The sequence below is a fragment of the Canis lupus genome, chromosome 16, assembly GCF_011100685.1.
Source record: "Canis lupus familiaris isolate Mischka breed German Shepherd chromosome 16, alternate assembly UU_Cfam_GSD_1.0, whole genome shotgun sequence".
Lineage (NCBI taxonomy): Eukaryota > Metazoa > Chordata > Mammalia > Carnivora > Canidae > Canis > Canis lupus.
The window spans coordinates 26,333,072-26,356,015 of NC_049237.1; the positions used below are offsets into that span (position 1 = coordinate 26,333,072).

Consider the following 22,944-nt stretch of genomic DNA (forward strand, 5'->3'; position numbering starts at 1 on the left):
ATATTGTTTTTCAGATGCATTGCCATTACCAAGGATATGTTGCAGATATTCCAAATTCACTTGCAACACTCAGCATCTGTTCTGGACTCAGGTAATAGCATCTTACATGATATTTATACATGAAAAACTAAAATGAAACAGTGGCTAGCAGACATAAATCTGAGAAGGCTTAAGGAGAATCCAAATCTGAGTTTCCTTTATGATGGCCTTACTTTTTAATATCAATATTAACAGCAGAGCTTTAGTGCCCATTCAAATGAAATCACTCCAGGGCATCCTGACTGGAGGGTTTTTTGTTGTTGTTGTTGTTGTTTTGTTTATTTTTTGTTCAAAATACTGTGCAGAAGGGGATGGTTTCAGTAAAGGAAACTTTAGAACTAAATTATATTGTTGCATTATCTTTCAATTATCTCATATAGTTATGGAAAATGATGTGAATTAGTTATTTCAATATGCACATATTGTATGCTTTCTGTTTAGATGCAGTCAGTATCAGACATAAAACAACTAATTAAGAAGGTCCCTCAGAAGTAAAGGGCAGGGATAAGTGATTTTCATCCATGATGGTGGCAAGAGAAAGGTATTATTAGAGGAACACTGGTCCAGAGCAAAGAAAAAAAGGATTCTAACTTTCTTTTGGTTTTAGTTGCCTAATTTCTAGAATTTATTCATGTCAACTCAGAAAAATTGGCATTCATTTAATGTCGTTTTCATAGCTAACCACCTCTTTAGATATACACTTTATATACCTGCTATCCCTTATTCTAATCTCTATAAGAACATGAACTTTATTCTTAGAGTTCTCAACTAGTGCTTGATTTTCAACAAGCACTTGGCCTTAATTAATATTCTTGAATAAATATGACTACTATACAGGTAATATAAAATACTTCACAATATATTTTGTCATTTAATATTTGAGCAAAACGAAGGCAGTTGGGTATCTCAGTTACTAATGGTAAACTGGGAAAAATAGGAAAATAAAATGTTTCTTACTTTTTTTTTCAAATTAAAATTTGTATTGATTTCTTCTTTATAATTTCCATGCCTTTGTTGACATTCCTTATTTAGTGAGACATCATTAGAATATTTTCCTTTGTTTTTTATATATAGTTTCTTTTAGCTCTTTTAAATTATTGAAACACCTAAAGTATTTCATAAATTTAATTGTTTAAAATTTTTAACTTTTTTCACATAGATTCTAGATTTGATGGAATCACTTGTATGGTTTTATATCATTGCTTTTTAAATATTCAGGGGATTCCTTCAGTTTGGAAACATCACCTTTGGAATTGAGCCATTGGAATCTTCAGCAAGCTTTGAGCACATAATTTATCAAGTGAAAAATGATGATCCAGATATACCACTGTTAGCAGAAAATTACAGCAATAGTTGGCAGAAAAACCAACCTTATAAAGATAATTTAAGCTCACAGGTAACATGATTTTGATATTGTGACATACTGTGAAATTAATTATGTAGAATTGTGCTGTGGAAAGAAACTATGTAGCTGTGGAGTAGAAATATCAAATTTAATATCTTCCTTCTACATTTTTAAATAAAACATCCATATTCTGCCTAAAATATATGAAAAGTTATATAATAAGGCATTTCAAGCTTATTAGAATGAATTCTGTTACATATCTTATTTTTTATTTTATTCAAGCAAGAATGCATATTATTGAGTAAAATTTAGAAACACAGGAAGAATGAAGTCCCTATATAAATAAAAACACTTAAGGAAGACAAGTTATCACTGCCTTGGTAAAATTACTTTTCATGTTTTTATGTATGGCTTTATGTACTACGAGAACATACCTTTCTAACATAGATAATCATTTGTATATTGTTAAACTCTTAATTTACCAGTTAGCAACATATAGAGTTCTTGTTTCACAGTTGTTTTTCTTTCATCATTTTGAACGTTTTAAATCAGGTCTTAGGCCCTTCATGATCGCTGATGAACTGTCATTAATCTTATCGAGTGTTCCTTGTATCTAATGAGTACTTTCTTCTGTTGCTTCTTTCAAGTTTCTCTCTTTATCTTTAGTTAATGGCACTTTTCTTATACTGTGTCTCTGATTAGGTTTTTGTTTGTTTGTTTTGGCTTATCTAAATTGGAATTCACTGAGCTTCTTTTTTTTGTGTACATTAATGTTATTCACTTAATTTGGGAAATTATGGGCCATTAGTTCTTTGAATGTTCTTTGGCTCTTTTACCTGCCCCCTCACTTTCTGATATTTCCATTATGTATATGTTGGTATGCTTGATAGTGCCCCATAGGTCTCATAGATTTTGTTTATTTTGCCCCATTCTTGTTTCTTTCTCTTCCTCAGATTCAATAATCTCAATAGATCTGTCTTCAAGTTCCCTATTTCTTTCTTCTGTCTGCCTATATCTGATGTGGAGCCTCTCTAATGAATATTTTATTTCAATTATTATATTTTTCAATATGAGAATTTCTATTGATATTGATGTTTTTTTAAATATTTTATGCCCTTATTTATATTTCATATTTAGTGAGACTTTTTATAATAGTCTCCTTCACATATGTATAGATAACTTCTTTTAATTCTTTGAAATTATTCAAAATACCTAATTTAAGGTGTTTTTCAAGTAAATCCAAAGTCTAATCTTCCTCAAGGACAATTTCTGTTGATGACCTTTTTCTATATGCCTTATACTTTAGGTCTTTTTTCAGGTCTCATAATGTTTTGAAAACTGAAACTAGTCAGTCCATATAATACAGTGTGACAACTGGAAATCAGATATCCATCCATCAAATACTATTGCTACTCACTGCAGTTGTTGTTCATTTAGTGAATTTTTAACTGGTTTTGTAAGTCTGTATTCAGAGTTGTATGTAGCCATGGAAGTCTCTATTCTGTTATCTTTTTGGTGGGTAAGTGATCAGACACAGCTCTTTAAATGTTTGGAACCAATAAGTCTCCCATTTCTTATTGAGAGTCTCTCTGTGCCTGTTGGAGCATGCCTTTGTCCCTCAGCCAGGCAGTTAACAACAGTGCCTTTCTGCTTTTTTCTCTGCTTGCAAAGAGCCTCCAGATCAGTCAGAAGTGAGAGTTTAGGGTCTTCTCAGGTCTTTCCTAGGTATGCATACAGTCTTGGAGATACACTTAGCCTGATACATGTGTGTGACTGCCAGATTCCCAGAAATTTGTCACAGTTTTCAAAGCTCTGTGTGAATATCTTATTCTCCAGCTTTTTCCTCTAAGTCTTTTTATTGGTCTACTGTTTGCCCCATGGTCATTCACTGCCCCAGACAACTGTAAAGTTAAAAAAATGCCTTTAACTTTTTTAAACAAATGCCTTTGGAAAAAGGGCTTTTTGCAACGTGTAAAATGTGATTTAGGTCAATATGGACAACCTGAAATAGATCTTCTAGGAAAAAAATAAATATATCAAGTCATGACATTTCTTTGGAACTAAGATTTTGAAGTTGTTCCAGCCACATTCTGTTTTTTTTTTTTTTTTCTGGAGATTGCCAGTTTGCTAGTGTTAACTTTAAATTTGGGCTACTAGTTCTCATCTAATGGGCGAAAATACCAGAGCAAATTCAAATTCCACTATTTTTACCCAGGTTAGTTATTTTTCTTGAATAAGCATTCCCTTGATGGCTACAAACCATTTGTTAATTTCTAGAGATCTGAAAAAAAGTTGATTCTAACAAATTTTGCCAGTTCTCTTGATTTTATGTAGGGGAGAATTTTTGGAGCTTCTCAACCTGATTTTAATTGATATATTCTCATTTCTTGAGTTTCACATACCATGTATTTATATTCTCTTAGTGTGACATTTTATTTTTTATTAAATATTTTATTATTATGAGAGACACACAGAGAGAGGGAGAGATAAAGAGGGAGAGACACTGGCAGAGGGAGAAGCAGGCTCCATGCAGTGAGCCTGATGTGGGAATCATTCCCAGGTCTTCGGGATCAGGCCCTGGGCTGAAGGCAGCGCTAAACTGCTGAGCCACCCAGGCTGCCCTAATGTGAAATTTTAAAATTTGCCTTGTTATCCTTCCTTTGACCTATGGGAAATTTAGAAGTGTGCATAATTAGACATTTTCTAGATATTTTTCTTGGTATTTTTAAAGATTTTATTTATGAGAGACACACAGAGAGAGGCAGAGACATAGGCAGAGGGAGAATCAGGCCCCTGTGGGGAGCCTGATGTGGGACTCAATCCCAGGACCTCGGGATCACAACCTGAGCCAAAGGCAGACACTCAACCACTGAGCCACCAAGGTGCCCCTCTTGGTATTTATTTTGAATTGACTTTTATCATATTCAGATAGTGCATATGACCTTAGTATATATGTTTCTCTATATATCCTGGAGTTATTTTGTGTAGTGTTTTACAGATGTTCATTAGGTCCATTTGTTTGTATTCTTCAAACTTGTTTTCCACATTTTTTTCCTGTAAAAATTTTGTAATTTATATCTGCTGTCACAGCATCCTCCTGTGGGGAACTTTTTAGTGTTGTTCTGTATTTTTTTCATTTTTATATGATTTGTCATTATTAATTCTTATTTAAAGTAATAGAAGATATGTTTGCCGAACTCTGACTACACATTCATTGGTTTTGTCCAGAAGTTAGTGAGAAAATTATAATACTGTCTTTGTTTTCTCTGAGAGGCAAGCAGTCAAACTCTTTCTTTTTTCCAGATCATTTCTAATTGCCAAGTTATAAACATTGGCTTATCAAGAACACAATGCAAAGCCACTCAATGTTAAAATAAAGTGTGCATAGACATATGGATAAGGATACCAACTACGTTCCTTATTGGGCAGTTGTTGTAGAAGTATTTGGTGTTGAAATTACATATCTCATATTGCATGTTGTTTAATATTTTCTGCCAGTGCCTTTAACATATTAACTGGAATTTCTTTAAATCTTCCAATAGTTCCAACATCTGTTTCATTCTTAAGACTGATTTCTCATGATTGTTAGCTTTTATATTGCGTTTTCTTCTTTCTTGTCTTTATACCTCCTCTCTTTCTCTTTTGTGAAACCTAAATGTGTTACATAAGGCAGTAGATATTGAATTAAATATTAATTTTAGGTTTGGAGATGAGAATACCTTTCTTCTGGGTCTTTAACTTGAAATTTTCTGTTAATATAGTCAGAATATAGATCTGTTTGTGTATGTTTTTACTATTGCTACCCTCAGTGTCTTTACCACATGTTTCACATTCCATTTAGTAATATCTTTTGCTTAAGGTGAATGAAAATTTGCTAGAGGAATATCTGTTCTGATTAGCTTGGCATTTTTCCACCTGTTTTGTATTTTTAGATAAAATCCATCTCTTTTAGACCTTCCTACTGTCTTTCCTATATTTTTTTGACACATTTTAGCACAGGTCATGAATTGGACATGGAACAGAGAACAGAGGAATTCTGATGTTTGGATTAAAACTCAATGTTAGGAAGGCACTATGAACCTGGATTTGGGAATGTAGTCTTCACAAATGTCACCAACTCTCTCCTCCAGATGTAATACTGGGCCTAACAAGTATTCTTTACTTTCCTTCCAGAATTAGATCTTTTTATTCATTTTCCTCTCCCAGCTGTAGTTTTTACCAGTGCCCTCAGGATACAAACCACTTTTCCACTTTCTCTGATAGATTAAGTCTTTTGTATAGGAGATAGAGGAGATCAGTTTGGGTAATTTCTGCTGTGGCTGATGTTCCTGTGCACCAGCCAGCACTATATCTAAATTTATGGAATTCCTGAAGAAAAAGCCTGTAAGAATCTGTGAAATCAACCATCTTAATGACTGCCAAGGCCATCACACTTTCTACTCACCAAGCTTGGCCTTTAGAAATTTAGCCAAAATTCCTAGCTGGATATTCTTATGAGTTTATATGGTTTTTGGTGTCATCATTACCAGCTAAGCAAATACTTGGTTTCTGCAAGTATTTCTCTCTTCAGATTTTGGTTAGTAGTTTAATCTGTAGCATCAGTTTTTTTGATGGGTTAAGTAAAAATCATTAATATGTAGTTTGTCCAGGTTTCACTTCATTGTGCATATGGAAGCAACACTCCAGTTTTCTGATCTCTGATCTATAACCAGATCACCAATACTGCAAACAACTCTAACTACATACATTTGGCAATGTAAATAAAATGGGTAAATATCCTGAAAACAATGCACTATCAAAACTCAACCAAGATGGAATAGAAAGCCTAAACAGTCCTGTAACTATTAAAAACTATTGAAATTTAAGTGAAAGTTTTCTCAAACACAAAATCTCTCTGATGTAGATGATTTTATGTAAAATTTATAATACATTTTTAAGAAGAAGATACAATGCCAATTCTATATAATTTCTCCAGCAAAAATGATGAGGAGTGAACACTTAACAACTAACTTTGTGAGGACAATATTGTTTTGATACTAGAACTATATACAGATAGTACAAAACAAACAAACCCATAGACCATAGGAATATAGATGCAAAAATTCTGAATAAAAGGACGCCTGGGTAGCTCAGCAGTTGGGCACCTGCCTTTGGCTCAGGGCAAGATCTGGGAGTCCTGGGATAGAGTCCCACATCAGGCTTCCTGCATGGAGCCTGCTTCTCTCTCTGTCTATGTGTCTGCCTCTCTCTGCATCTCTCATGAATAAATAAAATCTTTAAAAATTCCTGTCAAAAGTAATTGAGTAATTTATTAAAAGTATTATACACCATGATCAGGCAGTGTTTATCCAGCAATGGAAATCTGGTTCAATATTTGAAAATATACCAAAATAATCTCCCTTATTACTAGATTAAGGGGGGAGGGGAAGGTGCACAATCTTCTCAATACAGAAAAATAGGACAAAATTAAATTCAAAATTCACTTACTATGTAAATTCTCAGTGATGTTGGAAACTTGTAACTTGTTCTACTGATAAAAAATAAATCTTATAAAAGCAGATAACAAATATAATACTTAATGAAGAAATAATACATTCCTGTTAAGATTTGGTATAAGGCAGGGATGTACACTCTCTCCATTGAATTTCTAGGCAGAATAATAAAGCAAGAAAAGGAAATTAAAGGATACAGATCAGAAGAGGAAACATAAGAATGCCTTTATGTGCCCATGACATGATTATCTGTTTAGAAACATCGGGAATTATACAAAATAACTGATGGAACTAAATGAAATCAACAAAGTCACAGAATACTTATCAAGATATAAAAGTCAACCATTTCAACATATTAGCAATGAATATGTGGAAACTATAGGCAAACTACATAACTTTTTCAGTCACTAAAAGGATAAAATGGTATCTTAGTCAGTTTAGGCTGCTATAACAAATTACTGTAGACTGGTGGCTTAAACAAAATTTATTTCTCTCTGTGCTGGAGGCTGGAAGTCTAAGATCAAAATGTGAGCATGTTCAGATTTTTTGGTGAGTGTCCTCTTCCTGTTCTATAGAGGCCTATCTTCTTGCTGTGTCCTCATATGGTGGAAAGACATCTAGCTGGCTTTCTGATCCCTTCTTATAAGGACACTAATTCCACTCATCAGGGCTCTAACCTCATGACCTAATTATGTTCCAAAGGCCCCTCCTCCAAATGTAATTACATTAAGAGTGTTTCAACATATGAATTTTAATGGGCACAGACTTTGCAAGTAGATATATACCAAAACATATACAAGTTTTAAATATTGAAAAACAGGGATCCCTGGGTGGCGCAGCAGTTTGGCGCCTGCCTTTGGCCCAGGGCGCAATCCTGGAGACCCGGGATCGAATCCCACGTCGGGCTCCGGGTGCATGGAGCCTGCTTCTCTCTCTGCCTCTCTCTCTGCCTCTCTGTGACTATCATAAAAAATATATATATTGAAAAACACAAAATACTAATGTAATAAATCAAAGAAGACATCAATAAATGAAGAGACATACCATGTTCACGGACTGGAAGACTCAACATAATAAATATTCAATTTGCCTCTAAATCAATGCACAGGTTTAACAATTCCTCCAAAATCCTAGCAAGAATTTTTAGAGCTAAATATAAACTTGGTCTCAAAAGTATATGGAAAGTCCAAGAAACTAAAAAAGTTAAAGTAACTTTGAAAAGAATAATAAAGAAGAACCGCTGTACTTGATTTTAAGATGTAGTATATAGCTCTAATAATCAAGACTGTGCTATGAAACAGATTGTTAATGACAACTGACAAAGCAAACAAAATAAAAAAATCAAAACCCAAAGAAGCATTTCACTGAAAAGAATATGGAGATGGCAACAAAACAAAATACATAAAAAGATATACACAATCATGACCTTTAGGAAAATACAAATTAATACCATCTAGAAATATTATTATGCATGTATCAGAGAAGCTAAAATAAAAATATAGTGACAATATCAAATGCTGACAAAGATGCCGAAAAATTAGACCTCTCATGCATTACTGGTGGAATGAAAATGGCCCTGCCACTGAAAAAATATTTTTAAAAATACTAAATCTACCCTTATCATAGAACCCACCAATCAAGCATCTGAGCAGGTAGCCAGGCAGGTTAAGTACATACAAACCTTATAGATGAATGTCTCAAACTTCATCAGTAGTAGCTAAAAATTGAAAACAACTAAAATAGCTTTCAATAGGTGAATAGTTAAGGAAACATATATTTATACCATAGAGTACCACACATCAACAACAAGGAAGATATTACCACACGCACTACTTGAATGGACTTCAAGGGCAATATGAAAAAAAAATAAAAATAAATAAAAAAAAATAAGCCAATGTCAGAAGGTCACGTAAAATATGATTTCATTTATGTAACATTTAAAAAATGACAATACATAGAAATGGAGAAAAGATAAGTGGTTGCCACAGGAATAATGGGGAGGTTGGAAGTACGTGCAATTTTAAAGAGATATGAAAAGAATTTTTTACAGTGATAGAATGTATCTGTGTCTTGATTGCAATGACGTTTACATAAATGTATTCACTACAGAATAACATAGAAATATACACACATACATTGTACAAAGTCCATTTTCCTGGCTTTGATAATATACTACAGTTTTGTAAGATGCAATCAATGGGGGAAACCAGATTAATTGTGCACGAGATTCCTGATGTGTTTTTGCAATTTTCTGTGATTCAAAAATTACTTTTAAAACATACATAAAAATTAAAAATAAAAAAATCTAGTGAGTTAATGAGTTTTGAAGTTTATCTTATTGAAGATAATTTATCTGACATTATGGTGAATACTATTTAAATTCATTTTAAAATTGAAGTATTAAAGATACATTTATTTATTAATAATAAGAATATAAATTTGAAAGGAAGAAGAAAGGTAAAAACAATGCCATTATTATGATATAAAACCTGTGCAGAAACATACTTGAAATTGATTGTGTGTGCAAACGTAATTTATATTCAATCAAGTTGCAGTGTAGAAGTCATGGTTGTTAACATTAACTTATTTATTTATTTAAAAGATTTTATTTATGTATTTATTCATGAGAGACACACAGAGAGAGGCAGAGACAAAGACAAAAGGATAAGCAGGCTCCCTGCAGTGAGCCTCTTGGGAAACTGAAACTGCATCCCAGGAGATGGGATCATGACTTGAGCCAAAGGCAGATGCTCAACCACTGAGCCAACCAGGCATTCCAACTTATATTTTTATAAAGGCGTAGTAAGGGTAATAAAAATACAAAATATCTTTGGAATTAATGTTGAACACAAAACGAAAAAAAATGAGCAGCTTAGCATGTGAATTTTCTGTTAGGTTGTAAACAATTGGAAGAAGGAACACATACACATAGAATAAAAATATTTGACAAATTAGATCTCATAAAAATTATCAAATGAGAATATTATGGATAAGCTAAGAAATAATAACTTTAAATAATATTTCAGATAAAATATAATTACAATTAAATTATATTTTAACTGAAATATAATTTTAATTTTTAACCTAAACATAGCTCAAATTAGAGATATACTCCATCTAGAATTTGCTCTTTAGAATTCATTATGGGCAGAGATGATATTTTTTCCAATTAAAAAATATTGTGGTGTTCAGGGAAGAGTCAATTGAAAGTGCCAACAATTTCAAGTATATAAAACATAAAATATAACTTTGCACAAAATCATAAGCAATGTAATGAAAATATTAAGATTATATTGTAAAATATTATTTCCTAAAAATATCAGACATATTATAGGGAAATATAGCTAAGAAACTAAAGTAAATGAATATTTTTCAAAAAAATATTTGTTTATGCTATTTTTAATCAATGAAAAGCTAAAAATGTTTTGGTTTCATGAACTCAGATGTATATAAGAAAAAAAATCTTGTTTTGGTAGTTAACTTTTGAGTAGAAATATTTTTAGTTCTAACAAAATAATGAATTATATGTCAATTTCAGTAATGATATAATTTAAGGATTTGTTTGTTTGTTTGTTTTTTCAGTGAACTTTTTACCACTCCATGTGATTCTAGTTAGAGGAATAAATTATAGGATCTCTATTGTTATAAGACTAGAAAGTCTTGAAAAATTGCAAATAAATAATAAAAGAGGTCTTAGGGAGACCAAGCCCACATATTTCAGCGTTTTATAAAGGAAAATAAAAGTTAAGAGCACTTCCATTCCTACAAAATTGCATATATGCATGTAATCAGACAGATAGATAATAATAAAAATAAGTAATAGGGTACGGAATACTTTACTTCCCTATGGGAATATAAACAAACTTATTTAAATGTAGGCTGTATCCATTAAGTTCAGTTAGTTTGCTTGTTCATTTAACATAAGCTATTTTATGATAATTGTTTTACCTTCCAACTCTTGTATTTAAAAACCAGTATACTTCGATCAAGGAAGAAATATAGAAATTTTTTGAAATTTCTTTTTCTTTTTTTTTTTTTAAAGATTTATTTATTCATTCAGAGAGAGCGAAGAGAGAGGCAGAGACACAGGCAGAAGGAGAAGCAGGCTCCATGCAGGGAGCCTGACATGGGACTCGATCCCCGGTCTCCAGGATCACACCCCGGGCTGGCTGCAGGTGGCGCTAAACCGCTGCGCCACCGGGGCTGCCCTTTTTTGAAATTTCTTTATGTAAAATGGAATTTCAATGTATTAGAAATACAGCTAATTTAAAAATTACCTTTAAAATGCTAAGTGATGACATAATAAATTGATGATATATAGCTGACTGGGCACAATCAAGAATTATTACATCATACCAAATAGGACGTATAGACCATACTCTAAGACTAAAGAATTATTTTTGATATTGTACACTTTGTTCTTTCCTATGTACTCACATGGTTAATAGTACAAGGTTCACTATTTATCCAAGTTTCTGTGTAGACTATGAATTCTCAAATATTTCTTATATTTTTCTGCTGAATAAAATTAAAGATTTCCAATGCACCACGATTGATGTTGCCATAGTCTTGAGGAGGACATGTGAAGAATTTTGAAATGTGAACTGGTGATGTAGGTTTGTCATGAGATGAAGACAACAGAATGTGTATTGTTATATTCACTTTATTTTTCATCTAGAATTAATAGAGAGTACCTAAGCTCTTACATTACTCCAACAAGTTCACTGGTACTCTTTTAAGCTTAGACTATGTTTTCAAATGAAATATTGATTTATAATTAATTTTTATATTTAAGTCCTCATGAAGATTTAACAGATTCAGTGTTAACATTTGATAAATCCTTCCCCCCCCCCCCCACTCAGGAACCAACTCTTTCAGAACTATTACCTCAATACCTAGAAATTCATATTACAGTGGAAAAAGGTTTGGTAAGTCAAATTTGTCCTTCCTTTTTCCCACTCTCATTTCCTATTTCTCTCTTTTTCTCTTTCTAAATAAGAAATATTTTTTCTTAATTTCAAAAACATAATGCAATTTTTAAATTATTTTCAAGTAAAGATATTTTAGTTGTTATTTAGTTATGACTAAAAGCTCAAACTTATGTCACCTTTGGGAGAATTGTCATCTTAACGATTTTGAGTTTTCCAATACAATACACATGCACCTTTATGTTTTTTTGTTAATTTCTTTCACCAGTATTCTGTTGTCTGGAACATCTTCACTAGTTTTATTGTTATATACTCTTGGTCTATAGTTAATACACTGTGTGTTTTTGTTTTTGTTTTTTACTTTAACATTTCAGTTTTTCTTGATAGTTTATGGAAAATGCCATTGATATGTATGAATTCATCTTGTATTCTGTGATCATGCCTAATTTAATTGCTAACTCTTATGAATCTGTTTTAGATTACTTTGTATATTCTATGTATACAATTTTACCTGTGAATAATGATACTTTTAATTTCTCTTTTTTATTTTTTATTTTATTTTATTTTTTATTTTCTCTTCTAACTTTTGTATTTTTTTACTTCTTTACTTGTATTTCCTTTTTTTTGCTTTATTGTCTTATGTTGGCTCTCTAATACATATGAATGTATTGTTTATATTCCTAACTTCCTCCCTACCTTAGAGAGTAGTAGCTATTTTGTATCCTACTTAATCATCATATTTTACAAATCATGAATTTTAAAATTTAATATTCTATTTAGGAATTTGGAGTTTAGGAAATAAATATGCAAAATTCTTTCTTTATAATGTTTTGTTTCATTGTATTAAGCTTATGCAGTCCTCATAAAATGAATTGCTATGTTTTGCTGAAGAGTTTATACATTATGAGTATTATCTCTTCCATGCAAATTTGGAAGAATTCACATCTGAAGCCATATAGATATTAAGTTTTCTGAAAGGATATTTGTAAGTACTGATTTAAATTGCTTTGACATATGTAAAGCAGTTCAGATTGCTTTATTTTTGTCTCACTTTTTGTAAGTTAGGTTTTCAAAGAATTTTTTCATATAATTTAAGTTTTCAAATTATTGAAATACAATAATTCAAAATACCTTCTTTTTATCTTTAAAAAATTGGTAAAGTTGTGATATCACCATTTCTATTGTTCACCATTGTTATCAGTAGCTTTTTTTGCTCTTTAGTTTTATAATGAAATCATCAAAGATGCAAAGTAACATTCTTATAAAACTCTTTACTATTCTATAGATTTTGTTTGAATTTTGACAGTTTCTCCACAAATGTTGTTTTTCTTGTCTAACCTTCAATCCAGGATACTACCCTCCATTGGGTGGGTCTCTATTCTCCCCTAGTATCTAATAGTATTATGATCTTTTTTTGTGTGTTTCCTGTACCTTGGAACCTTTCCTGTATTTCCTGATACCTTTCTTGTATTAGAGAATACTTTCCAGTTACCTTGCTGAATGTACCTCAATCTGATTTTACCCCATACTTTCTCAATATTACATTGAGACTATATTTTTGATTAAAATGCCAAAAATTTGATGTTTTCTTGTTAAGTTGTTGTTAAGATAATGCTGGTTTCATAAGATGAATTAGCATGTTTTTACCTTTTTTTTATATCCTGGAAGATTTTTTTTCAATATCCTGGAAGATATTGTGTATGAATGTTTTAATTTCTTCTCTAAATGTCTGTAAGAATTCACTCTTCTGGTCGTCTCAGCCTGGTGATTCATTTTTTGGAAAGTTTTATTCCATTTTGATGGTGATATGATTATATATTTTCAAATTTATGTTGTTTTTGGTAAACAGTATTTTTATATCTATCAACATTAAAAAAATTACTGCAGAGTTAAGAACAAACTGCCCAACTAGAGGGATAAAAGAGGTCACATTATGGAAGGTAGGAAATGTGAAGACATGATTTGAAGGAGAAAAAAATCTTGAATGCTACAGAGGGGAGGGAGCACTAATCACAGAGAGAAGAGTTAGGGGGAGAAATCAGTGTGCAGGGGATTGCAAAGAAAAACATTTCCCTAAAACCATTGACTGAGAAAATTAGAGGGGCTGATTGTTGCAAGTATTTATAAGCAGTAGATCTCAAAGTCTGAAGTTTTGTTCATGCCATTGCTGGGATGGAGATTGGCAGGCATAACAGTGCTCCTGTGTAGTAGGAGGGCAAAAGCCCAGGAGCTGACAGTGTGGTCTGAGGATCCTCTGAGTTGTGCTAGGAGAGACAGTTCCTCTTCTTGAAGTGCCTTTGGGAGAGGTGACACTTCTTCCCACAGGACAAAAAAAACTGGCACCATTGACTGCTCTGTTCATTAGCATAGGCACAGAGACACCTGTTGAGGGCAGCTAACCTGTACACTGGCTTTTTGCTGCACTTTACCATAAACCTCAAGCCCCTGCACATTCATTTAACTGCCCATCTGGGACAAACCAGCCACAGTATGGGAAGACCCTCTCCCATAGAGGATTGATGTGGGTCTGCACTGCATTATTTCCCTAAAATTTGAAGTTTTGAAACCCAGCCGACATGCCTGAGATAAAAGACAGGAGTGCTGTGCAACTAGGTGGGTAGATGGCTTGGACAAAGGATGAAGGGAGGGATCTGAGGGATCCCTGGGACTCATACGGGGAGATTGTTTACTCTTCTGGGAAGGTTTCCAGAATAATGACAGGTGTAAACTCTCCTCTCTGGGGTAAGAGAGCAGGCTGATGCCATTTTTACTTCCAGCCCATCAGCACGGATGGACATGAGTGACCAGCATACTGCCCACAGTACAGGCTTGAGCTGCTTACAGTAAACCCTGCCCCTCTGATCTCTGCAGTGCTTTTTATAGGGGACGTGTACCTAAGAGCTGGAGCAGAAGCAGGCCCCTCCCCCAGAAAACCAACATAACCTCCTCTCATGTACCTAGCCTACTGACCATAGATTGCTGCAAAACTTTAGTTCTAGTGGAAATTCAGTCTAGCCTCTTTTAACAAGCAGATCAAAACACGCCTAGTTAAAACTCACCACAAACTAGACAAGGTCTAAACACTCCCACTGTAGGCAACGTCAAACTCTACAGAGGATTGACTTGAGGGGAAGACCAGCCAAAACACAACAGCAGAGTGCACCAGAAACACTTCCTAAAATGCCAGGCCTTGGGCAATATATGACATTTTCTTCATATAGCCATTACTCTCAGGAGCAGGAAACATAGCAGGCTTTCCTAACACAGAGACCAAGGCTAAATGCCAAAATGGATGAATTCATCCCGAAAGAAAAAGTTATGACCAGGGATATAATTGAAACAGCTATAAGTAATATGTCTGAACTGGTATTTAAAACAGCAATTATAAGGATATAAGCTGGGCTTGAGAAAATCATAGAATACAATAGAGTCCCTTAAAGCAGAGATAAAAGACCTAAAAACTCGTCAGACAAAAATAAAAAATACTATAACCCTGATGCAAAATCAACGAATGTAATGACCACAAAAATGGAAAAATCAGAGAAATTAAGTGATATAGAAGATAAAATTATGGGAAAATAATGAAGATGAAAAGAGAGAAAGAAAAATATTGGATCATAAATGTAGATTTAGGAATCTCAGTGAATCCGTAAAGCATAATAACATTCATATCATAGGTGTCCTGGAAGAAGAGAGGGAAAGAGAGCAAAATGTTTTTTGAGCAAATTCTAACTGAAAACTTCTGTCATCTAGGAAGGAAACAAACATCCAAATCTAGGATGCACAGAGAACTCCCATCAAAATCAACAAAAGCCAGCCAACACCAAGACAAATTGTAGTAAAATTTACAAAATACAGGGTTAAAGAAAACATACTGAGAGGAGCAAAAGAAAATAATCTTTAAATTACAAGGAAAGACAAATCAGGTTAGCAGCAGATTTAATCAACAGAATCTTGGCAAGCCAGAAAAGAGTGGCATGATATATTCAATGTGATGAATGGGAAAAATATGCAGCCAGGGGTACTCTATCCAGTTAAACTTTCACTCAGAACAGAAGAAGAGATCAAGAGTTTCCCAGAGCAAGAAAAAAAGAAGTTTCTCAGACAACCAAAAATTAAAGAAGTTTGTGACCACTAAATAGGCTCTGAAAGAAATAATAAAGGAGACTTTTTGAGTGGGAAAATAAGACCAAAAGCAATAAAGACTAGAAAGGAACAGAGAAAATCTTGAGAAACAACTTAAAAGTAATAAAATGTCACTAAATTCATACATATCAATAATCACTCTGGATGTAAATGTCCAATAAAATGACTTAAAGCGTCAGAATGAATTAAAAAAATCTATTTGCTGCCTGTAAGCGACTCATTTTAAATCTAAAGACATCTACAGACTGAGAGACCTGCTAAGGGATGGAGAACCATTTATCATGCTAAAAGACATCAAAAGAAAGCCAGAGTATACATTCTTTTTTTTTTTAAGGTTTTATTTATTTATTCGTGATATACATAAGAGAGAGAGAGAGAGAGAGAGAGGCAAAGACACAGGCAGAGGGAGAAGCAGGCTCCATGCTAGGAGCCTGACGCGGGACTCGATCTGGGGACTCAGGGATCGTGCCCTGGGCCAAAGGCAGGCGCCAAACCGCTGAGCCACCCAGGGATTCCCATATCCATTCTTTTATCACACAAAATAGATTTAAATCAAATCCAGTAGCAAAAGATGAAAGATGAAGAAAAGCACTATATCATGCTAAAGGGCTCTAACCAAAAAAGAACAGTTAACAACTGTAAATATTTATGCCAACTTGGGAGCACCCAAATATATAAATCAATTAGTAACAAACATAAAGAAAGTCATCGATAATACTACAATAATAATTGGGAACTTTAACACCTTTCAGACAAATCATCCAAGTAGAAAATCAACAAGAAAACAATGTTTTGAATAACACACTGAACTAGATGGACTTAACAGATATATTCAGAACATTTCATCCTAAAACACCAGAGTACACATTCTTCTCAAGGGCACGTGGAACATTCTCCAGAATAGATCACATATGGATCACAAATCAGGTTTCAACCAGTACAAAAAGACTGAGATCATACCATGCATATTTTCAGACCACAGCGCTATGAAACTTGAAGTCAATCACAAGAAAAAAAATGGGAAAGACCACAAATACATAGAGGCTAAAGAACATCCCCCTAGAGAATGAATGGGTTAACCACGAAATTAAAGAAGAAATAAAGGAATACATGGAAGCAAATGAAAACGAAAATATGACAGTCCAAAACTTTTGGTATGCAGCAAAAACAGTAAAAAAGGAAAGTATATAGCAATACAGAGCTTCTACAAAAAGTAAGAACAGTCTCAAATATACAATTAATTTTACAGAGGAGCTATAAAATTTCATGCTTAGAGGAGCATGAAAAAGAAAGTCAGTAGAAGGGAAATAATAAAGATTAGGGCAGAAATCAATGATATACAAAACAAACAAAAAAACAAAACAGATCAGTGAATCTAGGAGCTTATTCTTTGGAAGAATTAATAAAATTCATAAGCCCCTAGCCAGACTTATCAAAAAGGAAAGATAAAGGACCCAAATTAATAAAATCATGAATGAAACAGGAAAGATCATAACCAACACCGCAGAAATACAATCCTAAGAGAATATTTTGAAAAAATTTGCCAACAATTTGCAAACTTTAGATGAAATAGATATATTCCTATAAATATATAAAATACCAAAATTGAAACAGGAAGAAAGAGAAAATTTAAACAGACCTATAACCCTCAAAGAAATTAATCAGTAATAAAAAAATCTCCAACATACAAAATTCCAGGGCCATATGGTTTCCCCCCAAAATTACACAAAACATTTAAAGAAGAGTTAATATCTATTATTTTCAAACTGTTCAAAAAAAGATAGAAATGGGAGTAAAAATTTCCAAACTCATCCTACAAAGCTGCATTACTTGATTCCAAAGACCCCACTAAAAAGGAGAATTATAGGCCAATATCCCTAATGAACATGGATGCAAAAATTCTCAACAAGATATCAGCAAGTTGAGTTCAATAGTACATTAAAAGAATTATTCACCATTATCAAGTGGGATTTACTCCTCTGCTGTTCAGTATTCAATCACTTTAATGCACTACATTAATAAAATAAAGGATAAGAACCATCTGATCCTCTCACTAGATGAAGAAAAAACACATGACAAAGTACAGTATCCATTCTGGTAAATACACTCAACAAAGTAGGGGTGGAGAGAATATACTTTGACATCATTAGAGCCACGTGTTAAAGACTCACAGTAATATTATCCTCAATGAGGAAGGAAAAAGTGAGAGATTTTCCTCTGTGGACAGGAATAAAAACAGAGATGTCCACTGTCGCCATTTTTTTTTTAACATAGTGCTGGACATCTTTGCCTCAGCAACCAGAAAAATAAAAGGCATCCAAATTATCAAAGAAGAAGTCAGACTTCACTGTTTGCTGATGACATGATACTCTTTGTAGAAAATCTAAAAGACTCCATCAAAAAATTGCTGGAACTGATAAGAATTCGGTAAAGTCACAAGCTACAAAATTAACATACAGAAATCTGTTGCATTTCTATACACCAATGACACAGCAGAAAGAGAAATCAAGGAATTAATCCCATTTACAATTGCACCAAAGATCTTAAGATAGCTAGGAATAAATCTAACCAAAGGCGTAAAAGATCTGTACTCTGAACACTTTTGAAAGAACTTGAAGAGGACACAAAGAAATGGGAAAACATTCCATGTTCATGGATTGGAAGAACAAACATTGTTAAAATTTCTATACTACCCAAAGCTATCTATACATTTAATGCAATCACTATTAAAATACTACCAGCATTTTTCACAGAGCCTGATCAAACAATCCTAAAATCTGTATGGAATCACAAAACAGAACAAAACAAAACAAAACAAAACACCGCGAATAGTCAAAGCAGTCTTCGAAAAGAAAAGCAGAGCTGGAGGCATCACAATTCTAGACTTGTGAATTCTAGACTAGAATTATTTCCTACTAATTAAGCATCGTTATGTCTTCCTTATATGTTGAGAATTCTTACCTTGTGAAATAAACCTTTGGAGCTAGTGATATCTTCCAAAGTGTCATGGCATTTGGTATATGAAATTATACTTCTACTCTGATGATCTTGAGTATTCTCAGATTGTCATAAAATTTTTTTCTATTTGTGTGTTTTACAGGAATATATTTCATATATAAACACCTGTCTAATGCAGTGTTTTTTCTATTATAAGGAAATATTTTGACTAGAATATTTTTAACTTCAAATTCATCCAATGGAAATATATAATTAATTTTCCATTACTTTTATTATCAACAATTTTAACAAGTAATCCATTTCAATAATTATCATAATTTTGAGTACAGAAGCTACACATATTTCTAAGATTTGGTAGCATTCCAATATTTCAATAGCAGAAGTATTAAGCATTTTCCAAAATATGACTCCAAAGAGCACCTGTTAATTAAGTTCCCAAATAAATAAGAATTCATGCCCTTTCAAGAATTTAGTAGTTTAAAGCACAACATATTTCTTTTTTCCTTGCCTTTACATAATTTCATCTTGTTCTTTATCAGCATTTTTTAATCCTTTATGCCACATAATTTTAATTTTTTAATAATTGTTATTTCTGGTTTTTGTTCTGTAGAAATATTTGAGCATTTGATTTTTAAATATTTATTGATTTGATTTTTTAAAAAAATCAACCATGTGATAGGAGGTTTTGTGATTCTTTTGTGATGATTCCCTCTGTGTCAAGCTGAATAAATCCCATACTACTAAGGAGGAATTTGTTATTTTAGGACCTCTTGATGATTTCAATTGTTTTTGTTTGAGAGTATCTTGAAAATATTAACAATTGAGAATCTATTTTTAAAACCTATGTTTTTTTTGTTTGTTTTCTTTTATATCAGAAATGTTATCATCTTTATGTTAGCTTATTTTGTATTGTTTGACAACTCCTATGGTTTACCTGCCTGGCTTGAGCAAGAGCTATTCGCCATAAAAAAAAATTGCTATCACTCACATTTTTAAAATAATCACTTAAAAAATTGTTTTTCAGTATGATTATATGGGATCAGAAATGATGGCTGTAACACAGAAAATTATCCAGATTATTGGCCTTGTCAACACTGTAAGTTTTAATAATTTTACATTTATAATTTTATGAAAAATCACTGAAGCTGATGTCTAATCCATAATGATAAAGTAATGACTTAAAAATCTTCAATTTTTAATATCCAAAATAACAAACTGAACTTACTCTTTATTTTTATGTAGTCTTGATGTAATGTTATTTGAACAAGTATGCCATAAATCTTATTTTAGATGTTTACTCAGTTCAAATTGACTGTGATGCTGTCCTCCTTGGAATTGTGGTCAGATAAAAACAAAATTTCTACCAACGGGGATGCTGATGATTTATTACAAAGATTTTTCATATGGAAACGGGACTATCTTATCCTACGGCCCCATGACATAGCATTCTTACTTATGTAAGCACAATGTTCTACATTTAAAAAGAGATATACATAAATAATTTCATTAATTTGATAACTTAATGCATTTATTTATTGTATTCTTCAACTTTCTGTAGATCCCTCTGAAAACATTAAATAAACATAGTTATTGCCATGGATGCAATAGTGTAGTTGAAAATATAATAAAAATAAAAACAACATAAATAAATTATATAAAATATATTTTGGAATATAATTCATGTAAAAAGACCTGCCTTTCATAAAATTTTGTTTACTATTCCACAGAATACATAGAAGCTCTAGCTTCTTAATAATGTAAAAATTGGCACTATTCATTTAATATTGTCTATAAAATGTTAATACATTTCGTGTCTACTCTTTGAGTAAAAAGAATATTTTTGGTAATAACATAAGAAAGTGCTTACATTCAGGATAAGCAAGACTTCTCACTCCACAAATTAAAAACCAAGTGGTTTTTGTTTTAAATTTTAGTAACCAAAAGAGTGCATTCAGTACAAAGGAAACTGAGGAGAATTCAAAATAGTAAAATTTTATCAAGTCTAGAAGTTAGATGGGAAGAGAAAATTGGATTTAAAGTGAATTGTAGGGACTCCTGAATGCCTAGTTGCTGTGCCCAACTCAGTTTCAGCTCAGGTCATGATCATAGATAGTGTTGTAAGATGGAGTACTCTGTGAGGAGTTTGCTTGAGATTCTTTTCCTTTCCCTATGCCCTTCCCTACTCTCTCTCAAATAAATAAATAAATCTTTAATTAAAAGATTAAAGTTTAATTAAAAACTAAAATGAATTATAGTTTTCAATGATTTGAGCAGATATTACCCAGATCAGAAATTGGTTTGAAAAATCATTTTAAATTTAATGGGAGATTTAATTTAATAAATAAGCTAGTAAATTGTTCTGAATAAGTATGGTAATAAAAAGGCTATACTATAATGATGTAGTTACAGAAAACATCCTACATATTTTGGAGCAACATTTCCTGGCACGATATGCAATAATAGCTACGAAGTGGATATTGCTATGGTATGTAATTTCTTTCTTTCTTTACTATCTTCTAAACTTTATATTGTGTTTATATTATTTTATATAGCTAAATAGTATATAATAAAAGTAGTAACTTGGCACTTTCTCTATATGTGTATTTATTATTTTGTTGAGACAAAATTATTTTAATCTCAGAAAGTTTAATTATAAGTTATAACAAAGCAAAAATGCAATATACATTAATACACTCCTTCACCAAGTAGGCAAAATGACTACTAACATTTATATCAGATTTTTTAAGGATGTAAAACAATAAAGTAAAGTTAAAGCCTCTACTTGTCTACTCTAAATTCCAGAAATAGCAAAAATCATGAATTTGTGCTTCATTTTTGTGTACTTTATTCTTTTGTTACAAATGTACGTATTCATTAACTATATATCATTTTTCTGCATTGCTCTTATTTAATGCATCATTTCAGAACTATTTTGAACAATTTTTTAGAATGTATACATGTTGAATCATATATCTCCATTTTTTCTTTTAAAGTTTTTATGTTATCAAGTAATACACATTAACTTATAAACACAAATGGTTTCATAGGACTAACACTGAAAAACTAAGTCAGGCCCTTGAATAAACTACACCCCCTAAATTATTTTTCTCCATTTCTAAAACTTTCCCCCCTGGCTTATACTTTCATTTTCATTTCCTTGTAGAGAAAAGTTTTATTGGAGCACATCATATATAGAGAACACTGCAAAAATCATAAATATATAGAATTAATTTTTACTAAGTCAATGCATAGACATGAATACCACAGAGATCAAAAAATAGGATATTTCAACACTTCAGAAGACCTCTCCTTCCACTTACTGCTCATACCAAAGAAAACCAATTTCCTGACATGTATCACCATTAGTTAGTTTGGCCTCTTTTTGAGCTTAATGTAAATGAAATAATATAATGTGTATTCTTGTGTCTGCCACGTATTTGCTCAAAATTATGTATGTGAAAATTATGCATGTTTGTATGTGTAGGAATAGTTTAATCATTTCTTACTCTATATTTCTAAATAATATTCCCATAAAATTTTTTGAGTCAGACTTTAGAGAGAAACACAACACCTCCAGTGAAGACTGGACTCCCAGTTGAGATCCAAAACTCCAAGTTTTAAAGGGCCTGGTAAGCGGCTAGCCCACTCCCTCCCCTGAAGTAGAGTCTACTGGTGTGCCCCATACTGTCCTGTTCCAGAAAAGCAGTCACACAGTGAGTGAACAGAGGCTAGAGTGTATTGTAATGCTCAGTGAAAAGCTGGAACCAAGTTAATCAGCCATCTGCGCTACTCAGTCCCCTTCTCATTCCCAGAAAAGTAGTCACACAGAGGCTTGAATCTCTTGTGGCAGACAGCAAAAAGCAGCAGCCAAGTTATCAGCAGTCTGTGGATGCCTCTGCTCTCTGCTTAGTTCTGCTGCAGAGTCCACCTGCCTTCCAGCAACTTCAAGCTGTATTACAAAGCTGTAATCAACAAGACAGTATGACACAGGCACAATTACAGGCACATAAACAATGGAACAGAATAGAGAACCCAG

The 22,944-nt window shown here is 32.6% G+C and overlaps 1 protein-coding gene across 15 annotated transcripts in view; it reads left to right on the forward strand.

Moving 5' to 3' along the window:
• ADAM18 (ADAM metallopeptidase domain 18) overlaps window positions 1-22,944 on the forward strand; it is a 183,654-nt gene that overhangs the window by 27,074 nt on the left and 133,636 nt on the right. For 10 of the 15 annotated variants that reach the window (XR_005371447.1, XR_005371445.1, XR_005371444.1 and 7 more), the window contains exons 5-10: window positions 15-91; window positions 1,258-1,435; window positions 11,739-11,804; window positions 19,933-20,004; window positions 20,199-20,365; window positions 21,312-21,393. Coding sequence is in view for 11 of the 15 variants with exons in the window: in XM_038559988.1 (XP_038415916.1) it covers window positions 15-91; window positions 1,258-1,435; window positions 11,739-11,804; window positions 19,933-20,004; window positions 20,199-20,365; window positions 21,312-21,393 (642 nt within the window). In the remaining 4 variants the exon portion in view is untranslated. The remainder of the gene's footprint in view (window positions 1-14; window positions 92-1,257; window positions 1,436-11,738; window positions 11,805-19,932; window positions 20,005-20,198; window positions 20,366-21,311; window positions 21,394-22,944) is intronic. The other 5 variants (XM_038559987.1, XM_038559990.1, XM_038559992.1 and 2 more) reach the window with 5 other exon arrangements.